Source organism: Syngnathus acus, chromosome 3 (genome assembly GCF_901709675.1).
Source record: "Syngnathus acus chromosome 3, fSynAcu1.2, whole genome shotgun sequence".
In the NCBI taxonomy this organism is placed as follows: Eukaryota; Metazoa; Chordata; class Actinopteri; order Syngnathiformes; family Syngnathidae; genus Syngnathus; species Syngnathus acus.
Genome location: NC_051089.1, coordinates 16,332,457 through 16,356,258, shown reverse-complemented (window position 1 = coordinate 16,356,258; position 23,802 = coordinate 16,332,457). Strand labels below are relative to the sequence as shown.

The window sequence follows — 23,802 nt, the reverse complement described above, 5'->3', positions numbered from 1 at the left end:
TTTCTGAACTGTATGAATTTGTTTAGGTAGAAAAATTAAATCATAGCGTAAAGCGTGGTTTGAGGAAATACTTCAATGAGACAAATAATGATTGGGACCTCCTGCTACCTGCAGTGGTATACGGTCTGAACACATCTTTGAAAGTGGGTCTTCTTGTTTTTGTCATCTAATCTTTTCACGTCTACCTAAATGAGATGTAAGGATACATAATGTATTTTTTACTTTGCAGGCATCCACGAGACACAGCCCTTTTTTCCTTATGTTTCACCGGCATCCTAATTTACCTGAGGTCATGAATGCATGTCCCATGACCAGTGTTGTGGAGGTTGCCGATCCAGAAGAGGACATTGACACCATTGTTCACGAAAAGATGGAACTGACTGAAATTGTGAGTTCACTTCAAACTACAAACATTAAAACAGTATGTGACCTTCCAAGCACAAAACATGGGTCAAGTTTAAGAAATTGACCTACGAGATACAAAAAAAAAAACTTCCTATTATGTAATCCTTAGCAGTGCATATCAGCATCCCAGACATAAATTACCCTCATAACCTTTATATTTCCACAAACATGACACTGACCGTCCCAAATTTTTTATACAGACAGGCCAACCAAAATTTGACCTTTTTTTCCCAATTTCGTTTTTCATGTATTTATGAATTTCAAACTGGGGGAGCAAAGTAGTTATGGCCAATCAGAAGTGGCTTTTCAATGTTTGTTTAGCAACAAGACTGTTTTGTTTCCAGCACAAGGGATTGTACATTCAGAAACTTAGAATGCTGCTGTTTGGTTTATCCCAAAGGTGTGCCAGAACCTTCTCTTGGCACTCCAACATGGAACATGGCGCACCAGTGCATCAGGCAGTACCGAAGGAACCATTTCAAGCACCTTCTATGAGAACATGGACTATGTTCACAAATTAATGGAAGGAGCGTGCGCTCGATGGTGTTAGGGCATCAGAGTGAATTTCCAAAAGCACTCTAAATCTGGCGCTGCAGGGAACCTCAAGCTTTCAGTTGATACCAGACATGACGCGTTTTTCTTTGTATTGCATGCTTATATTAGTTTACCGTTTTTTTCCGTGTATAATACGCAAAATTTAACTAATTTATTGTCCTAAAATCTGGGGTGCGCATTATACATGGGTACAAATTTTTTTAAATTTTTTTAAATTTTTTTTTTTTTTTTTTTTTTTTTTTAAGAAAATCATGGTACTGGTACGAGTATTGATTTATGTATTGTTCTCTTCTTGTCATGTTGTGAAAGAATGTGGGTTGAATAAATACCGAAAGAACAATAGTGTGTTTGTACTGTGCTCTGGTCATTTCGTCAAAGAAGGGATAATAGTCCTCTTCTCTTCTTGACTGACAATGAATGTGATAGTTTAATACAATCAGCAAATAACAAAATGCGTATTACAGGTAATATTTTATTTCACAACACTTTGCCTTGTTCCTTTCGTCTCTGCTGTTCACTTCAAATACGCTCCATACGAACGCAATGCTCTCGTATCAGACGCTTGCTCGATCACCTGCTCGTTTGCTGTCACAATGTACCCTACACAAATCCGAAACATTTGTTGCGGCTCCGAGTCACGACGAGGGGCAAGTTTTGGTTTCCAAGGGTGTTTTTATTCCTCTTCAACGTCTCTCCCATACAGAGCCGCCTTTTTCACATGTCCGCACGTCACTTTCCTCTCTTTTCATCTGATCGCGGTGGTGCCTCTAAGGGCAGTCGGAGAAATCAACGCCAACAAAAAAAAATACATCCAGCCTAGTTAAGACCATACCAAAGACTATAAAAATGGGACCCATTGCCTTCCTGCGTGTGTGACGATCATTGGGACTTAAAAAAAAAAGAAAAGAAAAAAAAAAAATTGGGTGCGTATTATACATGGGTACAGGCTTTTTTCCAGCATCAACATGACATTTTTAGGGTGCGTATTATACACGGGGGCGCATTATACACGGAAAAAAACGGTAATTGATATTTGGACTTTTGTCGTGGAGATGTCGCTGCACCTCGCATTAAGCTAGCTAATTCACTTCATTTCCAAGTGGGAAGTGAGCTTTACTATTTTTTTCTGGTGTTTGAATCACAAATATGAAAATTTATCTTTTTCACATTTGGGTATCTAGCTAGAACTGGCGATGTGACTTCTGATCAGTTTTGTGCTGGAGGTTCACATCAAGATCATTGGTGCAGTAAAATAAAAGTTAACTCACAACCAGAATCTGAGAAACTGGTTTTTTTCCCCAGTTTGTGCACTTTGTGTATGTTGTAAAATTTCAAATGTATTTTTTGCAGGTTATAGACAACATTGAAAAGGACAGGCAGAGGAAAACATTTGTTCCAATGTGCTCAGACAATACTGAAGACAATGTTTCGGTCCCTGACAACCCAAAGAAGCAGCATTTTATGGGAAGTCTATAGATTATGGGCTAAAGAGAGTGAACCAGAAAAAGGACTGATTGATTGTAAAGACTTTGCTACTTTGTCCAACACTGTCACAATCTCTGTCTCATGGATACCCCGCCCCACCACCACCCCACATACTGCCCTCTCTTGGCTTGGAGGCGCATATCAAACAAAACAAGGGTCACCAAATCTACAGTTTGATTCAATTTTCAGTTTTGTGCTAACAGTTTCCACAAAAATAAATGTTCTTTTATTAAAAATCAAGGCGTATATTCACAGCATTATTTTTAATTACTATTATGAATGATTGTTTTTCTGTCTATGTCAGTTGGATATAGTGGCAGGCATGACAAATGCTAACTTATCTTCACTTGGATGGCAAAATGTACAACAAAACTGTATAGTTTGCCAAAAGAAAAGGCATGGTTCTCAACAAATATATCAGCTTATTGTTCAACTCAACAAGACTACATTTCACACTAAACACTTTTTATTTTGATTTGGTGGTTTAACATGAAGGTTTTCTTACACAAAATGCATGTCTTGGCAACACAGGTTGAAAAACACAGATTTTATAATCAGGTTCCTAAATAAAAGCTCAAATTATTTAATGTCTTCTATGATGCACTTATATTAAGCTCCATCTGCAGACTTTGGTTGAAGAACTTTCACGATGGATTGTGGAAGTACATTTGGTTGACGTATTGCTCCATTCTCCGGACATCTTCTGTTAAAGTTCCTTGGCACAGTAGCCGAAATCAAATTAGTGTGTGTGTGTGTGTGTGTGTGTGTGTGTGTGTGTGTGTGTGTGTGTGTGTGTGTGTGTGTGTGTGTGTGTGTGTGTGTGTGTGTGTGTGTGTGTGTGTGTGTGTGTGTGTGTGGAGGGAAAGGGGGGCTGCAGGGACAACTAGTTACTGAGGACATTGGACACATGCCACCACAAGATCATCCTTTTTAAAAAGGCCTCGGCAGTAGGCCCAATATATTAAATCCCTTCTCTGTGAACCATTTGAAGGTTGCTTAAATGGCACTAGCTGGCCCTCTTCTAATTTGAAAACTCTTTTATTGTGTTTGAAATTTCCTTTGTGGTGAATGTGATCAAACTGCTTCTTTGTATCAGGTGACCACTTTGGAGAGATCAAGACTTTGGCAACATCACTTAGCCCTTGTGTGTGCAATCTAAATGACAAAGACATGGTGCAATACAAGCAATATCAACTTGCTTTTTTTATTTTTTAAAAGTGATTTGTTCTCTGCTGGGCCAGTAATGTGGTTGACTCATGCAACTGGGGAAAGACTCAGCCGGATACATCTGTCATTTGATACAACTAAATCACTTGACCTTGGACAATCAATCATGTTATACATTGCATTGGAACTATATTGGGACATCTGACAGGTGTTTCCAATGCACAGTGCACTCTTTCAGAAATGCACACATGGCCTTAGTGGGCATATGCAACGTACACCAACGAGGGGTCAACAGCATAAAAGTTTCCTGTAGTTTTACAGCAAGTGTTTGGTTTTCTGATTGGGAGCTGAATTTTGGTACCCAAACCGCAGGAGATCCTCATGAGTGATGTTTTCCCCCGATAATGATAAAGATTATGAATACCTACTGGGCATGCTGTGTCTTCTGTCAGAAGATTAAGAGCTTAAAAAGTCAATGAAAACAAATGTGTGTATTTTGCTCACACTCCAAGAGATTTGGTAAGAAAATCGTTGATGGAATTAGAATTTTTACATTCTTATCAATTCCCCATCTTTGTGAATATATTGTTCACGTTGATAATGTTGCACAATAATGATCAAAAATCTTTTAACAAGATAGGAAATAGATGAATATAAATATGCAGAACTTTAACTGAGAGACAAACATTTGCGACTGTTGGCTAAGGTAGTAAAATACGCGTACACGCCAGGACTCGTTCAAGGTCGCAAACGTTCACCAAAGGTTCAAGTACACAGTGAAATATGGTGAGTGATTTTAAAGGGAAAAGAATAATGCCTCTTGAAGCGGGTCAATATTTGAACATCGGTTGGCCATACATCCTGAGAACTACCCAAATATTTTCACTTCCGCCACTTGAATGAAATTCGTTCCTCCACGGAAGATTTTATTGGGATTTTACTTCACTACCAAACAGTGTTTTCTTTACTCCCACTTTTATTTCAGCATAGTTTGGCAATTTACTTCCTTACATTAATCAATGTCAATGAAATTCATTTGCATTTGAATAGGATTTTCAGAAAAAATACGACCAAAAATAACAAGAAATTGCAGTTACTACCAACATAAATTCAGAAATACAGTATACAGCAATCAACCCGCGCATTTGAGAGCTAATATAAAGCAGGTGATGCACAGAGCATAAGCCGCTGGTCTTACTGTCTTTATTGCCTGCCTCCTCGGGTTTGTGTTATTAACTCCTGCACATTGTGGTTTGTTGCTGCTGTAACATCATAAAGCATCTCCCGCTCTGTACTGTTCAGCCGTGACTTGGGATGCTTATTCTTTGTCTTTTGACTGACTTACTGATCTTCTACTGTATATTCATTTGTGTTTCAATTTACTGATTTTAATTTCTTTGTGGTTGTCCATTGCTATATGTCAAGGGCTTTGTTACAGCTGCAGTTGTTGTGAAATGCAATATATAAATAAAGTTGTATTGTATTGTACATTCATTTCAATTTATTCCTCTTTCCTTTTATTTTACAGACACATGTTGATTTGAAAATAAGAGTTAATGGTCATGATTAGTTTTGATATACAGCAATTATATTGAAGTTCAATTTCCATTTAATTTCTTTGGTGGCCTATGGATTCCACTGAGCCCTTAATTGGCTTCTGCCTATTTCACTTGACCTGACCCGGTGACCCCTGCACTCAAGGGGAATTCCAGAAACTACAACTCCCCACAACTCAAAACTTTTTTTATTTTTTAACTATGATTTTCTCCTGATTCACTACAGAGACAAGTCTCTATATGATATGAACTGGGAAAAAATCCATCCAAACAAGAGACACCAGTAGCCATGGGAACAAGATTTTCAACCGCATGCTTATATCTATTTAACTCTGCCTTTGTGTGAATGGACCGTAAATTGCCAATATCTATTCGACGCATCTTCTATGCAATTCATGTTATTACTGACCCAATGTTGAGTGTGTCTGTCAATCAAACGCAATTCAGTCTTGACATGTATCTCAATTTTCACACTTAAATTCAACACCTCTTGTGCTTACCGGACCTGGTAATCAAGAAGACAGGCAGGTAGAAATTGACTCAAGAAAGAACAAGAAATACATTGGTAGAAACTAATAAATTGCTTTAGTTTTAGTTACTATACTATGTACTTATTGTTTGACAAGAATCACCACCCCTGTCATCAGTGTTGGTAATAATTGATTATGGTGTGAACTGTGAAATAATTTGTGACATGTTGTACGACTGCTATATTGTATGGAGTGGTGACTTTTTGTTGTTCAAGGAGAAACAACAGGCACTTTAAACTTTCTGAAGAATGTCTGCTATCATTGACGAACAATGAGACTGCCGCTCAAGGAAAGTCGAGAGGGCGTCACAGACTCACCAGACTTTAAAAATCATCCACCACACGGTGAAACAAAACAACAGCACAACAAAATTAAATTCAACAAGTAAAAAAAACAATTACAATTGCTATAGGAAAAAAAAGAAATGGAACACTGATGACATCAAAGTCAAAGTCAAAAGTCAAAGTCAAAGTCAGCTTTATTGTCAATCTCTTCACACGCCAAGACGCACAAAGAAATCGAAATTACGTTTCCACTATCCCACGGTGACGAGATATAGTACACGATATGCATACAAGTAAACAACACAAAATAAAAACAAGAAGGCACAAACAATGAATAATAAGAGTGATGAATAAATCATAAATAAACAAATAACACAACAAATAAGAGGAGCAAAACGGAGCAAGTGTGCATACAGCAGACAGTCAGAACATAGCGCAAAAGTACAGGACGCTACGCAGAAGGGGGGAGAGAGTTCAGGATCCTAACAGCCTGGAGTACGAAGCTGTTGGCGAGTCTGGTGGTGCGGGAGCGTAGGCTCCTGTACCTCTTCCCAGAGGGCAGAAGATCGAACAAAGAGTGAGCGGGGTGACTTACATCACTCACAATCGTGGTCGCCTTGCGGGTGAGATGGGAGGTGTAAATGTCCTGATGATAACAAAATAAAATAAATAAAAACACCATTCAAATACAAAGCAGTTCATGTTCATTGCATTATAAACAAGTATGTATGCATTCAGAAAATATGTAAAAAAAATCAAGGAAAATTTTACCTAAATTGATTTATTCCGCAACAAATTTGGTGGAGCCGATTGATTGGCAAGTTATGGTTAGGGGGCCACGCCCGGTCTGACCACAGTCTCTGACCGGCCCTCACAGTGACCATGAAGTCAAAGTAAATCATACAGTGTATTTATTTTGAAAATTGAGCTTTCATTTATGTGCACACCTATGGATGCTAGCACGAGCAAGGTTAGAAGAAAGAGCTACAATTTGTGTGTGAATGTTGCAAACTTCCTGAATTTCCAACTCTTCTAGCAACTGGTGGTGGTGGCTCCTTCCGGCTTTTCCCCTCAGAGATCGCCACAGCGAACCATCTGTTTACCAGATAGTTTGCATGAGAAGTTTTGGCACAGGTTTTACGCCGGATGCCCTTCCTGACGCAACCCTCTGCATTTACCCGGGCTTGGGAGACACTGGCTTGTGTCCCCCGATGGCTGCATCTGGTTCCCTGACCGGGAATCAAACCCAGGCCACGGCGGTGAAATCACTAGTCAAGTGACTAGATCATCAGGGACATCTTCTAGCAACTACTTTTCTAAAAATATGACATTAGAAAAAATGACAACAGTGGTCTTAGCAACACTTTTATTTTTTGCACAGTGGAACAAAGAAGGCCAAGAGGATTTGGGTTTATAATACTGTATGCGTTTTTCCCATTCCAAATACTGTATGTATTGGTCGCATCATAAGTCTGGATCATTTATACATCGCTGTTAATAATACCATACTTGACTGATTATTGAATCTTTTCTCATCTTTATAGATCGTGTTCATTTGGTTCATTTGGTGTTTGCGGTTCGTCATGTATTTGTAAGTCATGCTTTTTATTTAAATATCAGTATACAATCAGAAACAGAACAAAAACAACAACAACAAAGGTTAAAGTGGAAAATCTTTACTGCCACCTGACCTTACACAACTCTAGAACTTTTTTCCAATTCTTTAAATGCAGTAGACTGAGGAGAGTGTTTTTTTTTTTCAGAACATTGTATGCACTTGCACTCCAGTGTAATCAATAGCAAATTAATGAAAGCTTCCACTGTTTCAAATGAGGCTGGGTTGAGTGAAAAGTTGAATGAAAGAGGTGAAACCTCTCACTCTGCATCCAGACAGAATTTCAGAATTTTAATAAATGAACAAACAGTCTTAATTCCATGCCTCCGATGTTCATATTTACATTTTATTTGAAAAAAAGAGTCCTCATATTTCTATCAGTTAGCCAGCACACAAGATCACAATATCTATGGAACTGAATGTCAAACAAACTGAGGCTTTCAAGACTAAACAGAATAGAATGACTTTATCGTCATTGTACAACAAAATTAAGGTATTCTACCAGAGGGGAATGCGGCCATGTACCACTGGGAGCAATTCAGGGTCAAGTGTTTTGCTCAAAGACACTTCAACATAGTCACCAGGGATGAGGATCGACTGCACAACCCACGAGTTGGGAGACAAACACTGAGCTACACCGCCCATGGAAGGTTGGACAGAAAATAAGACCCTTTTGAAAATTACACACCTACCTACTTCAAACAATGAATTCAAAATGAGCTTGATCACTGTAAGTGGGCTGTTACGAAAGTGCACCTGGGTGACATTTTCTTTCTCAGCATGCCTCCAGCTCATGCTTGTGACTGGCGTCTGTTATTTAGCATACAGCTATGTTTGGATGAGACAATGTTATGATAAGACACAAGAAAAGAACTACAGGAAGAATTTAAAACCTCTGGACGTTTTGAAAATGATTTTTCTTGGTATGAATACAAGACTGTCTCAGAAAATTTGAATATTGTGATAAAGTTCTTTATTTTCTGTAATGCAATTAAAAAAAACAAAAATGTCATACATTTTGGATTCATTACAAATCATGTGAAATATTGAAAGCCTTTAATTATTTTAATTTTGCTGATTATGGCATACAGCTTAAGAAATCTCAAATATCCTATCTCAAAATATTAGAATATTTCCTCAGACCAAGTAAAAAAAAAAAGATTTAAAACAGCAAAATAAAATCAAACATTTGAAAATGTACATTAATGCACTCAGTACTTGGGTGAGAATCCTTTTGCAGGGATTACTGCAACCAATGCGGCGTGGCATGGAGGCAATCAGCCTGTGGCATTGCTGAGGTGTTATGGATGCCCAGGATGCTTCAATAGCAGCCTTTAGCTCATTTGCATTGTTGGGTCTAGTGTCTTTCAGCTTCTTCTTCACAATACCCCACAAATTCTCTAATGGGGAATTGGCAGGCCAATCGAGGACAGTAATGCCATGGTCAGTACACCATTTACTGGTGGTTTTGGCACTGTGGGCAGGTGCCAGATCATGCTGGAAAATGAAATCATCGTCTCATAGAGCTTTTCAGCAGACGGAAGCATGTAGTGCTCTAAAATCTGCATTTACTCTGGACCTGATGAAACACAGTGGCCCAATGATATGACAAGAATGTATTGACACCAGTGTGGCATGTTGTTATGTCCGGAAAAGAGGGTCACGTGATTTGGAGAAGGCGGGACTGCTGTTTTTTTTGTAATAAGAAGGTGAAATAAAGCTGAGTGCTCAAACGTTACAGCGTGACGTTTCTTAACATCCACAAAACAACACAACCAGTTTCCTGGGTGCATGTCATGTTTATAAAACTATTGTTACAAAGCATATTTATACTGTCTGGTCTGGTTTGTATTCAAAGGTTTTGTGGCAATGGCTTCATTTTCACAATGACAATCCTTCTACTTTTCTGCTCTCAGGTGGTTATAAAAGATTCGTCTTGGTCTCTGATGATAGTTGTGATTTACATTTATAGACTTTATTGTATTTCTGTGGCATATTATCTCAGCCTTGACATTTTCAAACATTAACACATTTTATGAGCTATCATAAATTTGATATTCCACCAACTAGTTGCTGTTACATCATAGCAATATGGAGGCAGTAACAGTAATGTTTGCTGCATCCCTTACAACAGCAATGGATGAATAATTTAGGAATGATCTTTAGCCAGGGGTGTAGCCATCACAAATGAATTTTCATTCATGTAACCGGGTGACTCATCTTCTCACCGATAGCGTACATTTGTGTGCTGTCAAGCGATTAAAATATTCATTGAATTGGATTTTTTTTTAATTAAATTGGATTCATTTCATAAAAAGTCACACAAACAGCCCCACAACAGTTCATTCTAAGAATTCAAAATTTGGGCAATATAAAAAATAAATCAGGCATATGAAATGTAAACAAGGACAAGCCGTACAACGAACAATTTTTAAAGTTTGTTTTTAAATTAGTAGCAATATAATAGTCTTGATTCACCATATTAACCCAACCCCAATCACAAACAATCGCATGGTGCGATGACAGATGATCCATTCGATGAAAACTCTGTTACTTTAAATATTTTGTACATCATTTGTCTGACCACAGTCATGATTTTGTTTCAATGAATTGAAATGAATGTATTTCAGATTGTAGGGCGATAGCAGCAACTGTATACTGGGTGAAAACAATGAAAAAAAGCTCGCTGCAACTTTTTTTTTTGATTGGGGAGAAAAGAAGAACTATGAACTTTTCATTTTTAGAACGACAAACTTACTTCATAAATTTTCAATTATGAACTATGAACTGAACGAGTTCATTTTAAAAATTGTGCACTGAACTTTGAACTAGTTCATGTAGAAAATAAACTTTCTCGACACGGCACTCAGACTATACCAATTGTCCTGATTAACGTTAGGAGTTGACAACTATCCCGACTTACTTTGAGCCGCATACGTACAATTTGTGTAACTAATTTGTGTGTAATAGTCGCTCCACTTAATATGAACACATCTCTGCAGCACAACCTTTGACTTTTTTCTTATACACTATACAAGCGTGAGTTGGGATTCAGAAAAAGAGAACATACAAACTCCACATAAAAAGGCCAGAACCTAGATTCCAGCCCCAAATCTCAGAACAGCGAAGCAGATGTGCTAACCACTCATCCATCATTGTATACAAGAAATCTCACCTTTATTACTTGTATTCGCTATTACCGTATTTTCCGCACTATAAGGCGCACCTAAAAACCTCCAATTTTCTCAAAAGCCGACAGTGCGCCTTATAATCAGGTGCGCCTTATATATGGACCAATATTGAGCCACGACAGCAGGCGTGTCCAAAGTCCGGCCCGCGGGCCAAATGTACACTACCGTTCAAAAGTTTGGGGTCACAAAATTGTTTGGGTGACCCCAAACTTTTGAACGGTAGTGTATATATTTATTTAGATAATTATTTACAGATTATATATATAATCTTCTGTGTAAAAAATCGTATAATATATATGTATACTTATATTCATAGATTATATACAATCTTATACAAATATAAGATATAATTTATAATATTTAATTCATAATATTTTATTATAATAATATTTACACTACCGTTCAAAAGTTTGGGGTCACCCAAACAATTTTGTGACCCCAAACTTTTGAACGGTAGTGTATATATCTTATATATGGTCAAAGTTTTAAAATGGGTCATTCATTGAAGGTGCGCCTTATAATCCGGTGCGCCTTATATATGGACAAAGTTTTAAAATGGGCCATTCATTGAAGGTGCGCCTTATAGTGTGGAAAATACGGTACTGAATGTGTTGCTGCAATGCAACCAAAATGATGCACACATTTGGTGGCCTTGATTTCCCCCCACTACTACTAGAGGGGAAGAAAAACATCAGGAACATTTCTATCTCTTACATACATAAAGGCCTTGTCTCACTGAGCCGCGGGTGTTTGCGCATGTTGTTGCAGTTGTTTTTTGCAGTGGTTGACAACTATTAAAACTGTCGGAAACTATTAAAACTGTTGGCGAATGTCTGCCCAACGTCTGTGACCATTTGCGACCTTGACGAAAACTCAGCATTCAGGCCGTGCTCAAACCCTCGATAACCTTCGGTGCTTAGTGAGATACAGTCTTAATTGAAATTAACAGATTATCTCTTCTTGCCCAAGACAGTCTTCAGTTAGAATGAAGCAATTGATTCAATCTAATTATGTGGAATTCCTGATGCAGGCTCGACTCGCCTTGTCTTCGAAGTTAGATCCCCCCCCCCCCCCCCCCCCGAACTCATTACAGATGTGAGCTTTGTGTCTTTGTCCCACAGCAACACGCCCCATGAATTTGCGGTGAGCTTTAGGGAATTATTATCAAACCCATGATTTGGAGGATGATTACTATATCTATTGAGAAGCTGCTTCGTTCTCCTTCTTTGTCTGTCTGCTCTTTTCGAGCAGCTCAATGCATCTGATGGCTGCACTAAATGTTTAATGCATTTAGCCCAAAGCTGTGTGGTGTCAACAGTCTTGCTGTGTTCAAATACACAAAAGACAAGCAAATAAAGGCACACACGAAACTGAAAAACACATTACAAAAGATAAAACACAACTGAAAAAGAAACAAGCAAACAAGAAATGCAAATCACAAACAAAAAAGTAAGCAAACTCAAAATGGAATCGCAAACATAAAAGCTAGCAATCAAGAAAAAGAATCAAAAGCAAAAAAAACGAGCAAACAGATGAGCGACTACACAAAAATGGAGACTCCCGGGATTGAACCTGAGAACGCACACATGCAAGGCGAATGCGCTCAATTTTCAGCGATACTACGATCAAAAGCATTTGCTCGCTTCTCAAATTAACCCCCCCACCTCCTAAGAGCACATTTAATAATAGTTAACCCAAGTAAACAAAGTGCATTTGTTTAAATGATATTTTTATTTTTGAGGGTAGTTAAGCCACATGGCCCCCGTGTAACAAAAAGTGATGAATTAACTAATTAATCACTGGGTTTTTTTCTGCTGTGCAAAAACAGTGATCAATTAGTTAATTCATAATTTTTGGGACACAAAATGAAGTTGGTCAAAAAGCCTCTGAATGTCACAATATAAGAAATTCATAAACAGATAAGGAATAGAGCAATTAACATCTATCAGTCTGTAGAGCGTTACAAAGATATTCTTAAAGCTTTAGGAGTCCACCCAACCATGGAGAGAGTCATTATCCACAAATAGAAAAACATGGAGTGGTAGTGAACAGCCAGCCTACAAAAAATGACCGCAAGACCACAGTGATGACTCATCCAGGAGATCATGAAGGAACAAAGGATGCCAGCCAAGGCAGAAAACCCCCCAAATAATAATAATAAAAACAACCTCATCATCATCGCTAAGAAGACAAAATTCTATGAAATGAAAAGACTAAAGTTGCACTTTGCGTGTATCTCATTACATCTGGGGTAAATGTAACACAGCACTCCAGAAATAGAACATTATACCAAGTTTGTGAGTGTGATAGTCTGGGGCTGCTTTACTGATACAGGACCTGGACGACTAGCTGCTATAGACTGAACCATGAATCTGGCTTTTTGCAAGAAAATCCTGAAGGTGACAAGTTGGATTCTGCAACAGCACAACGATCCAAAATACACCAGCAAGTCAACTTCTGAAGGCTTAAAAAATATAGGTTTTGGAGTGGACTTTAGTCAAAATCCAGATATGAATCCAATTCATTTTTACATTTGTTTGGTGACTGTAAATATAAAGTGTGGAAAAATACTGCAAAAAATAAGAATTTGATAAGGCAGGTACTTTTATATGGCACTGTACATCTCACTAGTTTGTACAAATATAACCTAAAACAATGCTCTTAGTTTTTCAAGGTCTAAAACTTTAGAACTAAAATGTACTTTTGGCTGTCAATATTCCGATTACAATGCACAGACATTTCCAGGATGACTACCCTCCAGTCCTTTTCTCCAATGAATATTTAAACAGGTACAGTAGTTATACATGGGAACTGTTAAGTATTAAGAGAGCTGAATTAGAAAAAATGTCTTACAATCATTTTGCCCTGGCTTGTTGCTTCTACAAAAATGGTTATTAAATGAATTATTCTGTAGGTAGATAATAAATGAATCCTCAAAAGACAAGCCCTTTAATGCTCATATCACAGAACAGTTGAAAATGAGATTAAAAGTGTGCACACATTTGTGTTTGAACACATACATTCACAGTTTAAGTTTGTTTATGAGTTCGAAAAATAATCTTCTTGAAGGCCTTCCTAAAGTCTCGGTTAAAAATAGTGTAAATGATTGGGTTCAGGCAACTGTTACAGTAGCCGATCCAGAAAAAGAGGTTAAAGAGTTCATCGGGGATCGTGCATCTCTCTCCGCAGAGAGCTTGAAGACTGTAAGTAAAGAAGAATGGGAACCAGCAGAGGACAAATCCTCCCATCACTACTGCCAGAACAAACGTGAATCGCTTCTCCCTCATTTGTGCCACTTTGTTTTTGGACAAAGACATCTGCCTCCTTCGGAGCATCATGGGAGAAGGGAGGAGGAAGTGTTGGGAGCAGTGATCAGATGATACCCACGATATGGAAGCACAAGATGGAGGAGGAGGCTTCAACCTGTTTGCTGGTCCCTCAGTGTCTTTTCCCTCCTCTGCTTTCCTCTTCCCACCAGCTCTCCTGGAGATGTGGAGCGAAGCAGAAAACAAGGAGGATGTTTTGATGTTGTCCCCCTGGGTCTTCTCCTCTAAGTTAATAATGTCCAACTCTTCTCGCTTGTGGCTGCTGCTGTTACTCTCTATGTTTGAAGAGCTGTGCCTATTCTCAGGCGCTTGGTTGTCTGGCTTGTACTGAGATGCTCTGCACTTGGCTCCAACTCCTTGGACACCACCAAAACACGTCTCAGATTGAGATGGTTGCCGCTCGATCACATTTTTAGCCACAAATACAGTGGAGGCTCGCTGTTTGGCCACACGGTATATCTTACAGTAGACCAGTATCATGATGACTCCTGGTGCAAAGAAGGACACAAGGCAAGAGGAAAGGATGTACCACGTCTGGTTGTTGAGTAAACACTCCTGCCTCTGGGGGTCTTTCTGCTCATCCAAGTCCCAACTCTTCTGTGTGTGCGCCATGAGGAGAGGCGGTGAAGAGATGACGATAGATATCAGCCACACCACACTGATCATTAATTTGATCCGTTTGGGTGTCCGTTTGCGGTTGTAGCTGACGGCTTTGGTGACTGACCAGTAGCGGTCGAGGCTGATGGCGCAAAGATGGACGATGGATGAAGTGCAAAACAAAACGTCCAGAGCCAGATAGAAGGAGCACCATGTGGAACCAAAATACCAGTAGCCCATCACCTGAAAAGAAGAGAAACCATTTAGGATGTGGCAGTTTAGTTACAAGGAAGTTGAGTGGAAATCAATGACATGCCAGCGGTCCTATGTCAATCTGACAAGATATAATTGCAGTTATCAGTGAGGTGACACTGTCAATATTTTCGACTAATTTGTCTCAAAGTGAGACAAGATTTTTGTTTTCATTGAATGAAATGAAAATGAAAGTTCTCAAGCTTGTCATGGGTTTGTCTTTAATATCTACCGAGACCATCGAAACATGAGATCAGCTTTAATTAGAGTCTATATAGTTTAGTATGTTTAAGGAAAAACCCAAGAGGTGTGAATAACATTGTTGTTTAATTCATATACAAGATTTGGTATTGATCACAGCTATTGCATATCATTAACTTTATAATTACCCAAAATACCGTATTTTCCGCACTATTAGGCACACCGGATTATAAGGCGCACCTTCAATGAACGGCCCATTTTAAAACTTTGTCCATATATAAGGCGCACCAGATTATAAGGCGCATAAAATAGAAGCTATACTGCAACAAACTGAGGTTGACTAGGGTTGCGGTATGCATCCACGAGCCAATAACCAACGAGCCCTCTGTAAACAATCGCGTTTCTCAAACGATCTCCTATAAAATGATCGGAACTGACTAAAGTTCGATCTAACGCATTGGTACTACTTACCTATGTTTCCCTTCCATATCGATCCGTAGATTTACTCGAAACATTAACGGAGCAGCCTATTTTGACATGAAATAGCCTGGTACGTATAGCAGCTATCGTTATAGCATTAGCCATCCGCAAAGTCCCATGAGCCTCAGCTCGCAATCTCCCATGAGCCTCAGCAAAGTGTAAACAATCACGTTTCTCAAACGATCTCCTATAAAATGATCGGAACTGACTAAAGTTCGATCTAACGCATTGGTACTACTTACCTATGTTTCCCTTCCATATCGATCCGTAGATTTACTCGAAACATTAACAGAGCAGCCTATTTTGACATGAAATAGCCTGGTACGTATAGCAGCTATCGTTATAGCATTAGCCATCCGCAAAGTCCCATGAGCCTCAGCTCGCAATCTCCCATGAGCCTCAGCAAAGTGTAAACAATCGCGTTTCTCAAACGATCTCCTATAAAATGATCGGAACTGACTAAAGTTCGATCTAACACATTGGTACTGCTTACCTATGTTTCCCTTCCATATCAATCCGTAAATTTACTCGAAACATTAACGGAGCAGCCTATTTTGAAATGAAATAGCCTCGCGGGTACAACAGCTATTCGGTGACGCCCCCTGACTACAGTTGCCGTAATGTTGGGAAGCGATGCGACCTTGTAATTTACTAGTCGTACTAAAACGTACTGAAACATTTTGGCAGAGCACTGTGTACAACCAGTATGGATCAACAAATTCATCAATTGATCCATATATAAGGCGCACTGGACTATAAGGCGCACTGTCGGCTTTTGAGAAAATTTTAGGTTTTTAGGTGCGCCTTATAGTCCGGAAAATACGGTAGTACAAATAAAAATTTGTCTACGAGCGAGCTAAGCTAGTCAAGCTAAAAATGTTTCTGAATTGGGATTTATATGTGGAGCTGATATACAGACACACTTGACGTGTGTGCGTAAAAGAAATTTGCTTTCAGTCTCTGCGAACCTCTGAGATATCTAAAATGATTGTGGACCATTTCAGCCTAAATTGTGGGAGCTAAGACAAAGATCAGCTGAATCATCGCAAGATGGTGTATAGGTGTTGAAGCAAGGTGGACTGAAAATGCTGTGAATAGCTCAAGGCAGGCCTTAACTTTCACGAGAAGAAAAAGAGAAAATGTGTCAGGCAAGAACGGAAAATGTGCACAGCACAGGGTTGTTGCATAACAATAGTCCTCCTACAAAATATGGACCTGACACAACAACAAGCGGTCTTATGTCAATTATACAGCAGATGACTTAAGGTTTGGGTTCTTCCAAATCAGAAATTTGTTTGGCCTTCACAACCAAAATGTATTCAAATTAATCATGTAGCGCCATAGTACTGACATATATTGTACATAAGATGAATGGTAGCACAAACATAATGCAAATTGCAGACTGGCAAAAAATGTGTGCCTTTAATCAAACTGACTTATACTATTATAATTGGCAACTCAATTAATATTGACATGAAACCCACTTTAAATCTTGACCTTAAGCGTAGTTAGAAATGTTCAATTTTCATCGCAAAACTACAAAATACTCACACACAACAGGGCCATTGATTAAAAATTTGACAATGTACACAGAGTTTCTTTTACCAAATCCATTTAATGTCACAAAAATTAGTACACAGCAAAAGTGTTGTAAGGCTAAATTTTTAGATTGAAATAAAAAAGCTTAATTGTGTACTCATTTAATTTGAACAGCGTAATCCTAGAATTTAGCCTTAAATGATGTTTAACTAATTATAGAATAATAAATATTGGTTTTGGATCGGAGTGACGGATGAATTTGTTAAGAATCCACTTGGATAGACTAAAGCTGGATCTGAGCCTCGTCTGTTCTCTTCATGGTATAATTCATGTTGCAAACTACTTATGCTGCTTTCACAGCTAACGTCAGCCAGAGGAAGTGTGAAATCTGGTGTAAATACAATGATTAGTGCATCAACCTCTTTGACCTGATAACTGCGGGACTAAATGCACTAATCGGATAAATTATGATGCAAAAGAACAAGCTGGTGTGCAAGTACATAAATGAATGCACGAAACTAGCTGGTGTCTGATGAAGTGAAAATAATAATCAAACATGTTTTTTTAAAGTTGTCAAATAATTACGAAATGTAAAGAACACTTCAACAAATCAGTTAAACACATAAAAGATCGACTCAAAATCCCTTCACATTTGCATTCAGCATGGACGAGCTTGTATTCCCTTTTGTTGTGAAGCTGTTAGTAGATAATTGAAAGGAGGATTTGAAGTCTCCAACAACCTGGATCATCGATGTCTATGGCCGGGACACTCAAACTGTAATCTTGTGATCAGAGCGTCAAATAGCGCCTTGGTTCTTGGGTTCAATTTTGAAGGCAGGCAATTTTGAAGGCCACGTTTAATTGATTTGGGGATCGTGGCCATGGTAAAGCTTTAGTAAATGGTTTTGAAAGCCTTACCAAGTTGATGAATGTCATTGACTTTGTCTCATCTGGTATTTTGTTGCAGTTTTGTGATATCGATGGTGACAGGCTGTGTTTGGCTTTACGTGATCAAAATCCATCAGAACATCCTGGCTCGGGAGGGAAAGTAGAAGCTAGAGCACAGGCCGAACTTCTTTGAGCCTCCAGGATTAACGGGCACGATTTCCCCACAGTTAGTCTTTCCTCTTCTTTTTGGCTTGTCCCCTGAGGAGTTGCCTCAGCGTGTCATCCTTTTCCATCAAAGTCAATCTTCTGCATTCATCTCTCTAACACCAACTGTGATCATGCCATCCCTCACTACATCCCTTTCCCTGGCAGGTCCATCCTCATTACCATTCAACCAAGAATTCCCAATCTCTCCTCTGGGTGTGTCCAATCCATATCAATCTTCTCTCTCTAACTTTGTCTCTAAAATATCACCCAAATCATCTCCCAAATGAGCTCTTTTCTAAAGTTATCTCCAGGTACTCCTAATCACTTCTAATCATTCTTCTCCTTTCCAGCGCATGCCTCCATAACTCTGCACACCATCCATACGCTTAAAAACTGTCACGGGTAAACTTTTGCTCCATTCCTCTAAAATTCCACTAAACAGCCTGAAGGAAAAACTTTACAGCCACCTTGCCTGGATGTTTCCATATGTCTACACGCATGTTATTGGGACTGACTGACTTTCCATTTTTCATGCTTTTTAGTGCCTTCTTCCATGCTAAAAAAAAAAAAGATACCGGATTTTAGGCAGATTGAGTAACATTTACCCAAGGTGAGTTAATTATTTTAAGACGGCAAATTGTGCTGAAAACTGTATTTGTGTGGGCTGAAGAACTGAAGTTGGTTGCCATGTTAGAGTTTGCTGGTTTTGGACACTGGGATTGGAGTTCAAATCAGTCAGGGAAGGTGGCCATGGGTAGGTCACGATGCTTGCTTCTTCTCATTAGAACATTGATAATAAAATACATTTTATTCAACTATACTGATAACCTGGTAACCCATTTCTTGGTAGTGTTAACGTATCATAGTTTTTACCTGTTGCTGGACCAAAATCTTGATACAATCTGCTGGGTCAAATCTTGAACCCAATGCACAAGGCATAAATAAGCCAGCTCAGATGCACTTAGACCTAATGTTTGGTTAGATATTTCACCCAACTTTATGGGTTATTTATTTGACCCAGAGAAATAACCTGGAAAACAAGCCATTTGGGGTTTTTTGTCAGGTCAGGCATGGGGGCACGCGCTCACCATCCTGCTCCACTTGCTCAGTGACCGTCTGGCATAGGTCCGAGCGCCTGCCGGGCCCGATGCGTCAACACTCTTCAAATGACTCCCAAGTGCGGCAACCATCGTGCACGTGGCCTCCCTACTGGGTGCTTCCAGCCTTTTGGGTCCGGCTCACAGGTTATTCTGTTTGCCGGGTCCGTCAGCGGGACGATCGACTTCTGCCTTGCACGAGGTGGAGCGGTGAACCACGTTGCCGAGGTAAGTGAACTCTTCCACAATCTCAACCCTCTTGCCTGCCACGTCAGCCGACTCAATAGCACCATCCAGAATCTCGCCGAATGCCTGGATCTTTGTTTTGATCTAGGAGACACGTAGCCCTAATGGCTCCGCTTCCTCATGTTTCGAGGACATCCAGTGTCTCTGCAAAGATGGTCTCCTTGGCAACCCCAGGATTGAGTCTCTGAATCCCTCCCACAGCGCCTGTGGACCTCCCAAGGAGCCCAGCCCTCCAAGCCTCCCAGCCAGACTCTCGACGTACGCTGCAGCCACATCAGGCTCCCGTAGCTGGCCAATGTCCAGCCATATTTGGCCAGGTGCCGCCCTTCTCGGGGCCTTAAGACGGAGCTGTAGCGTAGCGATGAGGAGTCGGTGGTCAGTATTGAAGAACTGAGCACTCCCGAACACCCCACAGGCCAGCAGCAGGGACCACGACCACCTACGAGAACGTGGTCGATCTCCTTCCTGGTGTGGCCGGTATTAGAATACCAAGTCCAACGCCATGGATCCAGCCTCGGTAACCACGAACCACCAACCCTCAGACCATGACTCCTGATAAAGTCCAGCATCAGGGAGGAGTTGGTGTCGCGTTCCCCGTTGGGGAATGTTCCAGAGCCGTGAGGACCGATGCACGCCTCGTAGCTAATCCTGGAGGTGCCTGTGACAGCATTGAAGTTCCCAAGGACAATCAGGGTGTCCCCACTCGGGACCAAGCTCACCGCCGAGTTGATTTCGGTGTAGAAGGTTTCCTTAGTGGAGAGCCCGGTGGCAGCATATACTGCGACGAACGACACCACGCCCAATAAGTGAGCGAGGCGCAGTCGTATAATACACTCCGAGACCGGCGTGACTTCCTTCACCTGCGAGACTACTCGGTCAGCCACCACCAACAGCACCCCCTGGAGGTGCCGGCCATCACACCGGCCCGACCAGTGGTAGGTGTAACCACCCACTCTGGTTTCGCCCGAACGTGGCCACCTCACCTCCGTGAGGGCCACCACCACGATGGCCAACCTGCAGAGCTCTGCAGACAAGCAAGGCACGTCGGAGTCTTCCTTGAGCGAGAGCACGTTTCAAGCGGCCGCCCGCATCGGATGCCTCAGGCTTAACCGAGGTCTTCTCAATCCAGTGAACGACTCCTCATTACCGCCGCAACGCGACGCCGCACCCACACCAGCCTTGCAGCTCCGTGGTTTTTCCCCCAATCGGGCTATGGGGGTCTCGAAGGCTTTGCCCCACCGCCTTCATGCGGTGCTGGATTTTGGCATCAGGGGTACTTGGTAGTGTTTTTTGTCGTTTTGTTGCAGGGAATTTAGAGTATAGGTGGGGGCACAACTCTCTTTCCAGTCCAGAGGAACCGCCTCTAACCACCGTTTTGTGACGATAATAGAAACGTTGATTTTTTTTCTGCATCTAATACTTATCTGACCAATACATCTCATTTAAATAAACAATGCCGAAACTAAGTTTGAAAACCCACTCACTGATTTACAGATGAGATGAATCCCATTTTTTTTTCTCCTCACCTCATTGGCCAAGGAGAAGGGGATGACCAACGTCGCCACCAGTATGTCCGCTGAAGCCAGAGACACTAGAAAAAGATTTTGAGGAGCCCGCAAGGCACGGCTGGTAAACACGGCCACCACAACCAGTACATTCCCCACAACTGTCACTAGGATGATGACAGTGACAACCAGCAGGATGAGCGCTGATGCTGCCTTAGAGTGCGGAGGCAGAGAAGCAGACCTTGACAAGGAAGAGGACGTCTGACTAATATTCTCCAAAGAAGAGGTTGTGGAGATAGTGGCCATTACAGGTGAGAGCACATCTGAGTCCATTCTTCGTAAATTACAGTCTCTGTTTTTTACCTGACTGCATTTAAATCAGACTTGCCTTATGCCAGTTAGAAAAATGTGGGAGAAGAAAGCAAAACAATCCTCCCAAAAAGTCTTTGAACACAGAGAAGGTCCATCATCGTAGCAGAACAGTTGTCAAATTAAAAAAAAAAACAATTACAGATTTTAAAGTCTCATAGTCATTTCGTCGGTATAGAAGGATTTGCAAAATAATACGTTACATTCCAAAAGCCAGACGTTGATGTTACAAAGACTGTACTTGTTTCCAATATACCAGGCGCACAAAATACGATGCCAAGTTGGAGTCATGTGGAGTGAAGAAAGCTTCCACAAAATCTTTGGTAAGGAGCGAAACAGACAAAAAGGAAATAAGTAACAAAAAAAAACTGGAGGAGGAAGAAGAGAAGGTAAGGCATAAAAATATCAATGATGCAAATGGTTGAAGCGCTGAGTGAAAGTGCTGCCGTTTTCCGATGCTCCACTGCTGGAATAAGCAGGAGACGGAGTGAAATGAAAGAAGAGGTGTGCAGTGAGGAGAGTGAGAGATGTTTGGGGAGAGTATTTTAACACCCAGGAAATGAGCAAGGAATGAGAGGAGAGGAGAAGAGAGTAGCAGATGAAAGGAATCTGAGAGCGGAATATGGCACAGCGAGGAAGAGAGGGAGGGAAGAAGGAAAAAAGGAGATGATTCATGGATCAAGCAATGTAGACAAAAGAGGGAAATAAAATAGAAGTGACGTGCAGAGAGGAGGAATGACAAGTTGATGCACAGGAGCAGCTAAGAAAGGAGCAGAGGGGGAAAAATAAAATAACAGAAAAATATTGGTGGAGAAAATAAAGGAAAGATAAGGATAAATAGACTCCATTGGAAAAGGTCCAGGAGAGAGAATATGTGGAGTAACAGCAGTGGGAAACAGATAGCGCTTTCATCAAATTAATATTGTAACAAAATGTTTTACCTTTGAATTGTCCAAATCCTTTAATGTCTTTTGTGTTTGATCAAAACAAGACCTTTGCAAACGTCTGCTTTGACTTGAGAAAATAAAATAACAGCACGAGACAGTTTGGCAAGTACAGTATTTTCCGGACTATAAGTCGCAGTATGTTTCATAATTTGGCCGAGGGTGCGACTTATACTCAAGAGCGACTTGATAGTTCGGTGAATCTTAAATTTCTGAATATGCGCACCTTTAGTTAGGAACATCAAGCTTCTTGGAGATGGTCTTTTTGTCACGTCTCGTCCCCAGCTGTTCCACTACGTGTCTGTTGTCATGGTTTCTGTCTGTGTGCTCGCCCCTCCCCTCCTGTGTGCCCATGATTAGTTTGATTATTCTCACCTGCCTCTTGTTACCTGTCGTGTATATAAGTCCTGTCTGCCTCTCACGCCCCGTCGGATCATTGTTGTGTTGATGTCTTTTTGGTTCCTGTTGTCGTAATGTCCTCACGTCCTTTGTTTCACGTCCCTGTCGGCTAGTCCTTTGTTATTTTAAGTCATGTCAGTTTGCCGAGTCTGTCTTTGAGTTCCCTTCAATAAACCCTGGTCCAAGCTGCATTTGGTCGCCCTGCTCTATCCGTTCCGTGACACCTTCAGGGCCCACCTTGGTTGAACATGTCTCTTTAAAAGAATGTGTACCACCATTTTCATCCAGGACTGTTGAAATAATTCTATTGGACCACAGTTCAAAAGCAATGTCTGATTTGCGGTTTCCTTTTAATTTTCATTTTGTCAGATTCAAGGTGCAACTATTGAACCCACAACCTTCAAGTTGGGAGAAAAACACTGTACCACTGAGCCACATCACCCTTACTATGTATGCAGATTCATTCTTCTCTAGTAAATGGCTTACTCAGCTCATGTTATATTCAAAACATCACTCATAGCTCTGAGACCTTTGAAAAAAAAGCTTGGAAAGTTGATGCAACTGCTGTGGCACGCTAGCGTGTTGTACCCTTTTAATCAATGGCAGTGAAATTAATTTGTGATTTTTTAGTGGCCTTCATAAATGAATATACAAAGGCATACGTGATATTTTAAACTTATTTGTTCTTAGAATAAATACACTTGCTGATAAAGAAAGTATGCTCATTTAAATTGTAACAGAAGGTTTAGACAGCTTGGGTTGAGTTCCCCTTCAATGAACGGCTTGTTGTCCCTGTGTTATCCAAAAACATATTTTCATGCCATATTTGAAATATATTTGGGTTGAGAAATTGAGTAACCTGTCTCCTCTGGTCACATACAGTATATAATACATGGTAAGAGGAAAAGCCTACATTGAATAACCTCATGGTGCTCTTAATTTAGCTGTGTGCAAAGATGGATAG

General features: G+C 40.4%; 1 protein-coding gene across 1 annotated transcript; it reads right to left on the bottom strand.

Annotated features, from left to right (window-relative positions):
* Nucleotides 1-13,450: 13,450 nt before the first annotated feature.
* Nucleotides 13,451-21,777, bottom strand: LOC119120517 (alpha-2Db adrenergic receptor-like). Its single transcript, XM_037247489.1, has 2 exons — nt 21,148-21,777; nt 13,451-14,954 (listed from the first exon to the last, which is right to left on the bottom strand). The coding sequence occupies exons 1-2, from the start codon at nt 21,457-21,459 to the stop codon at nt 13,818-13,820; spliced, it is 1,449 nt and encodes a 482-aa protein (XP_037103384.1). The 5' UTR covers nt 21,460-21,777; the 3' UTR covers nt 13,451-13,817.
* Between the last annotated feature and the right edge of the window lie 2,025 nt (nt 21,778-23,802).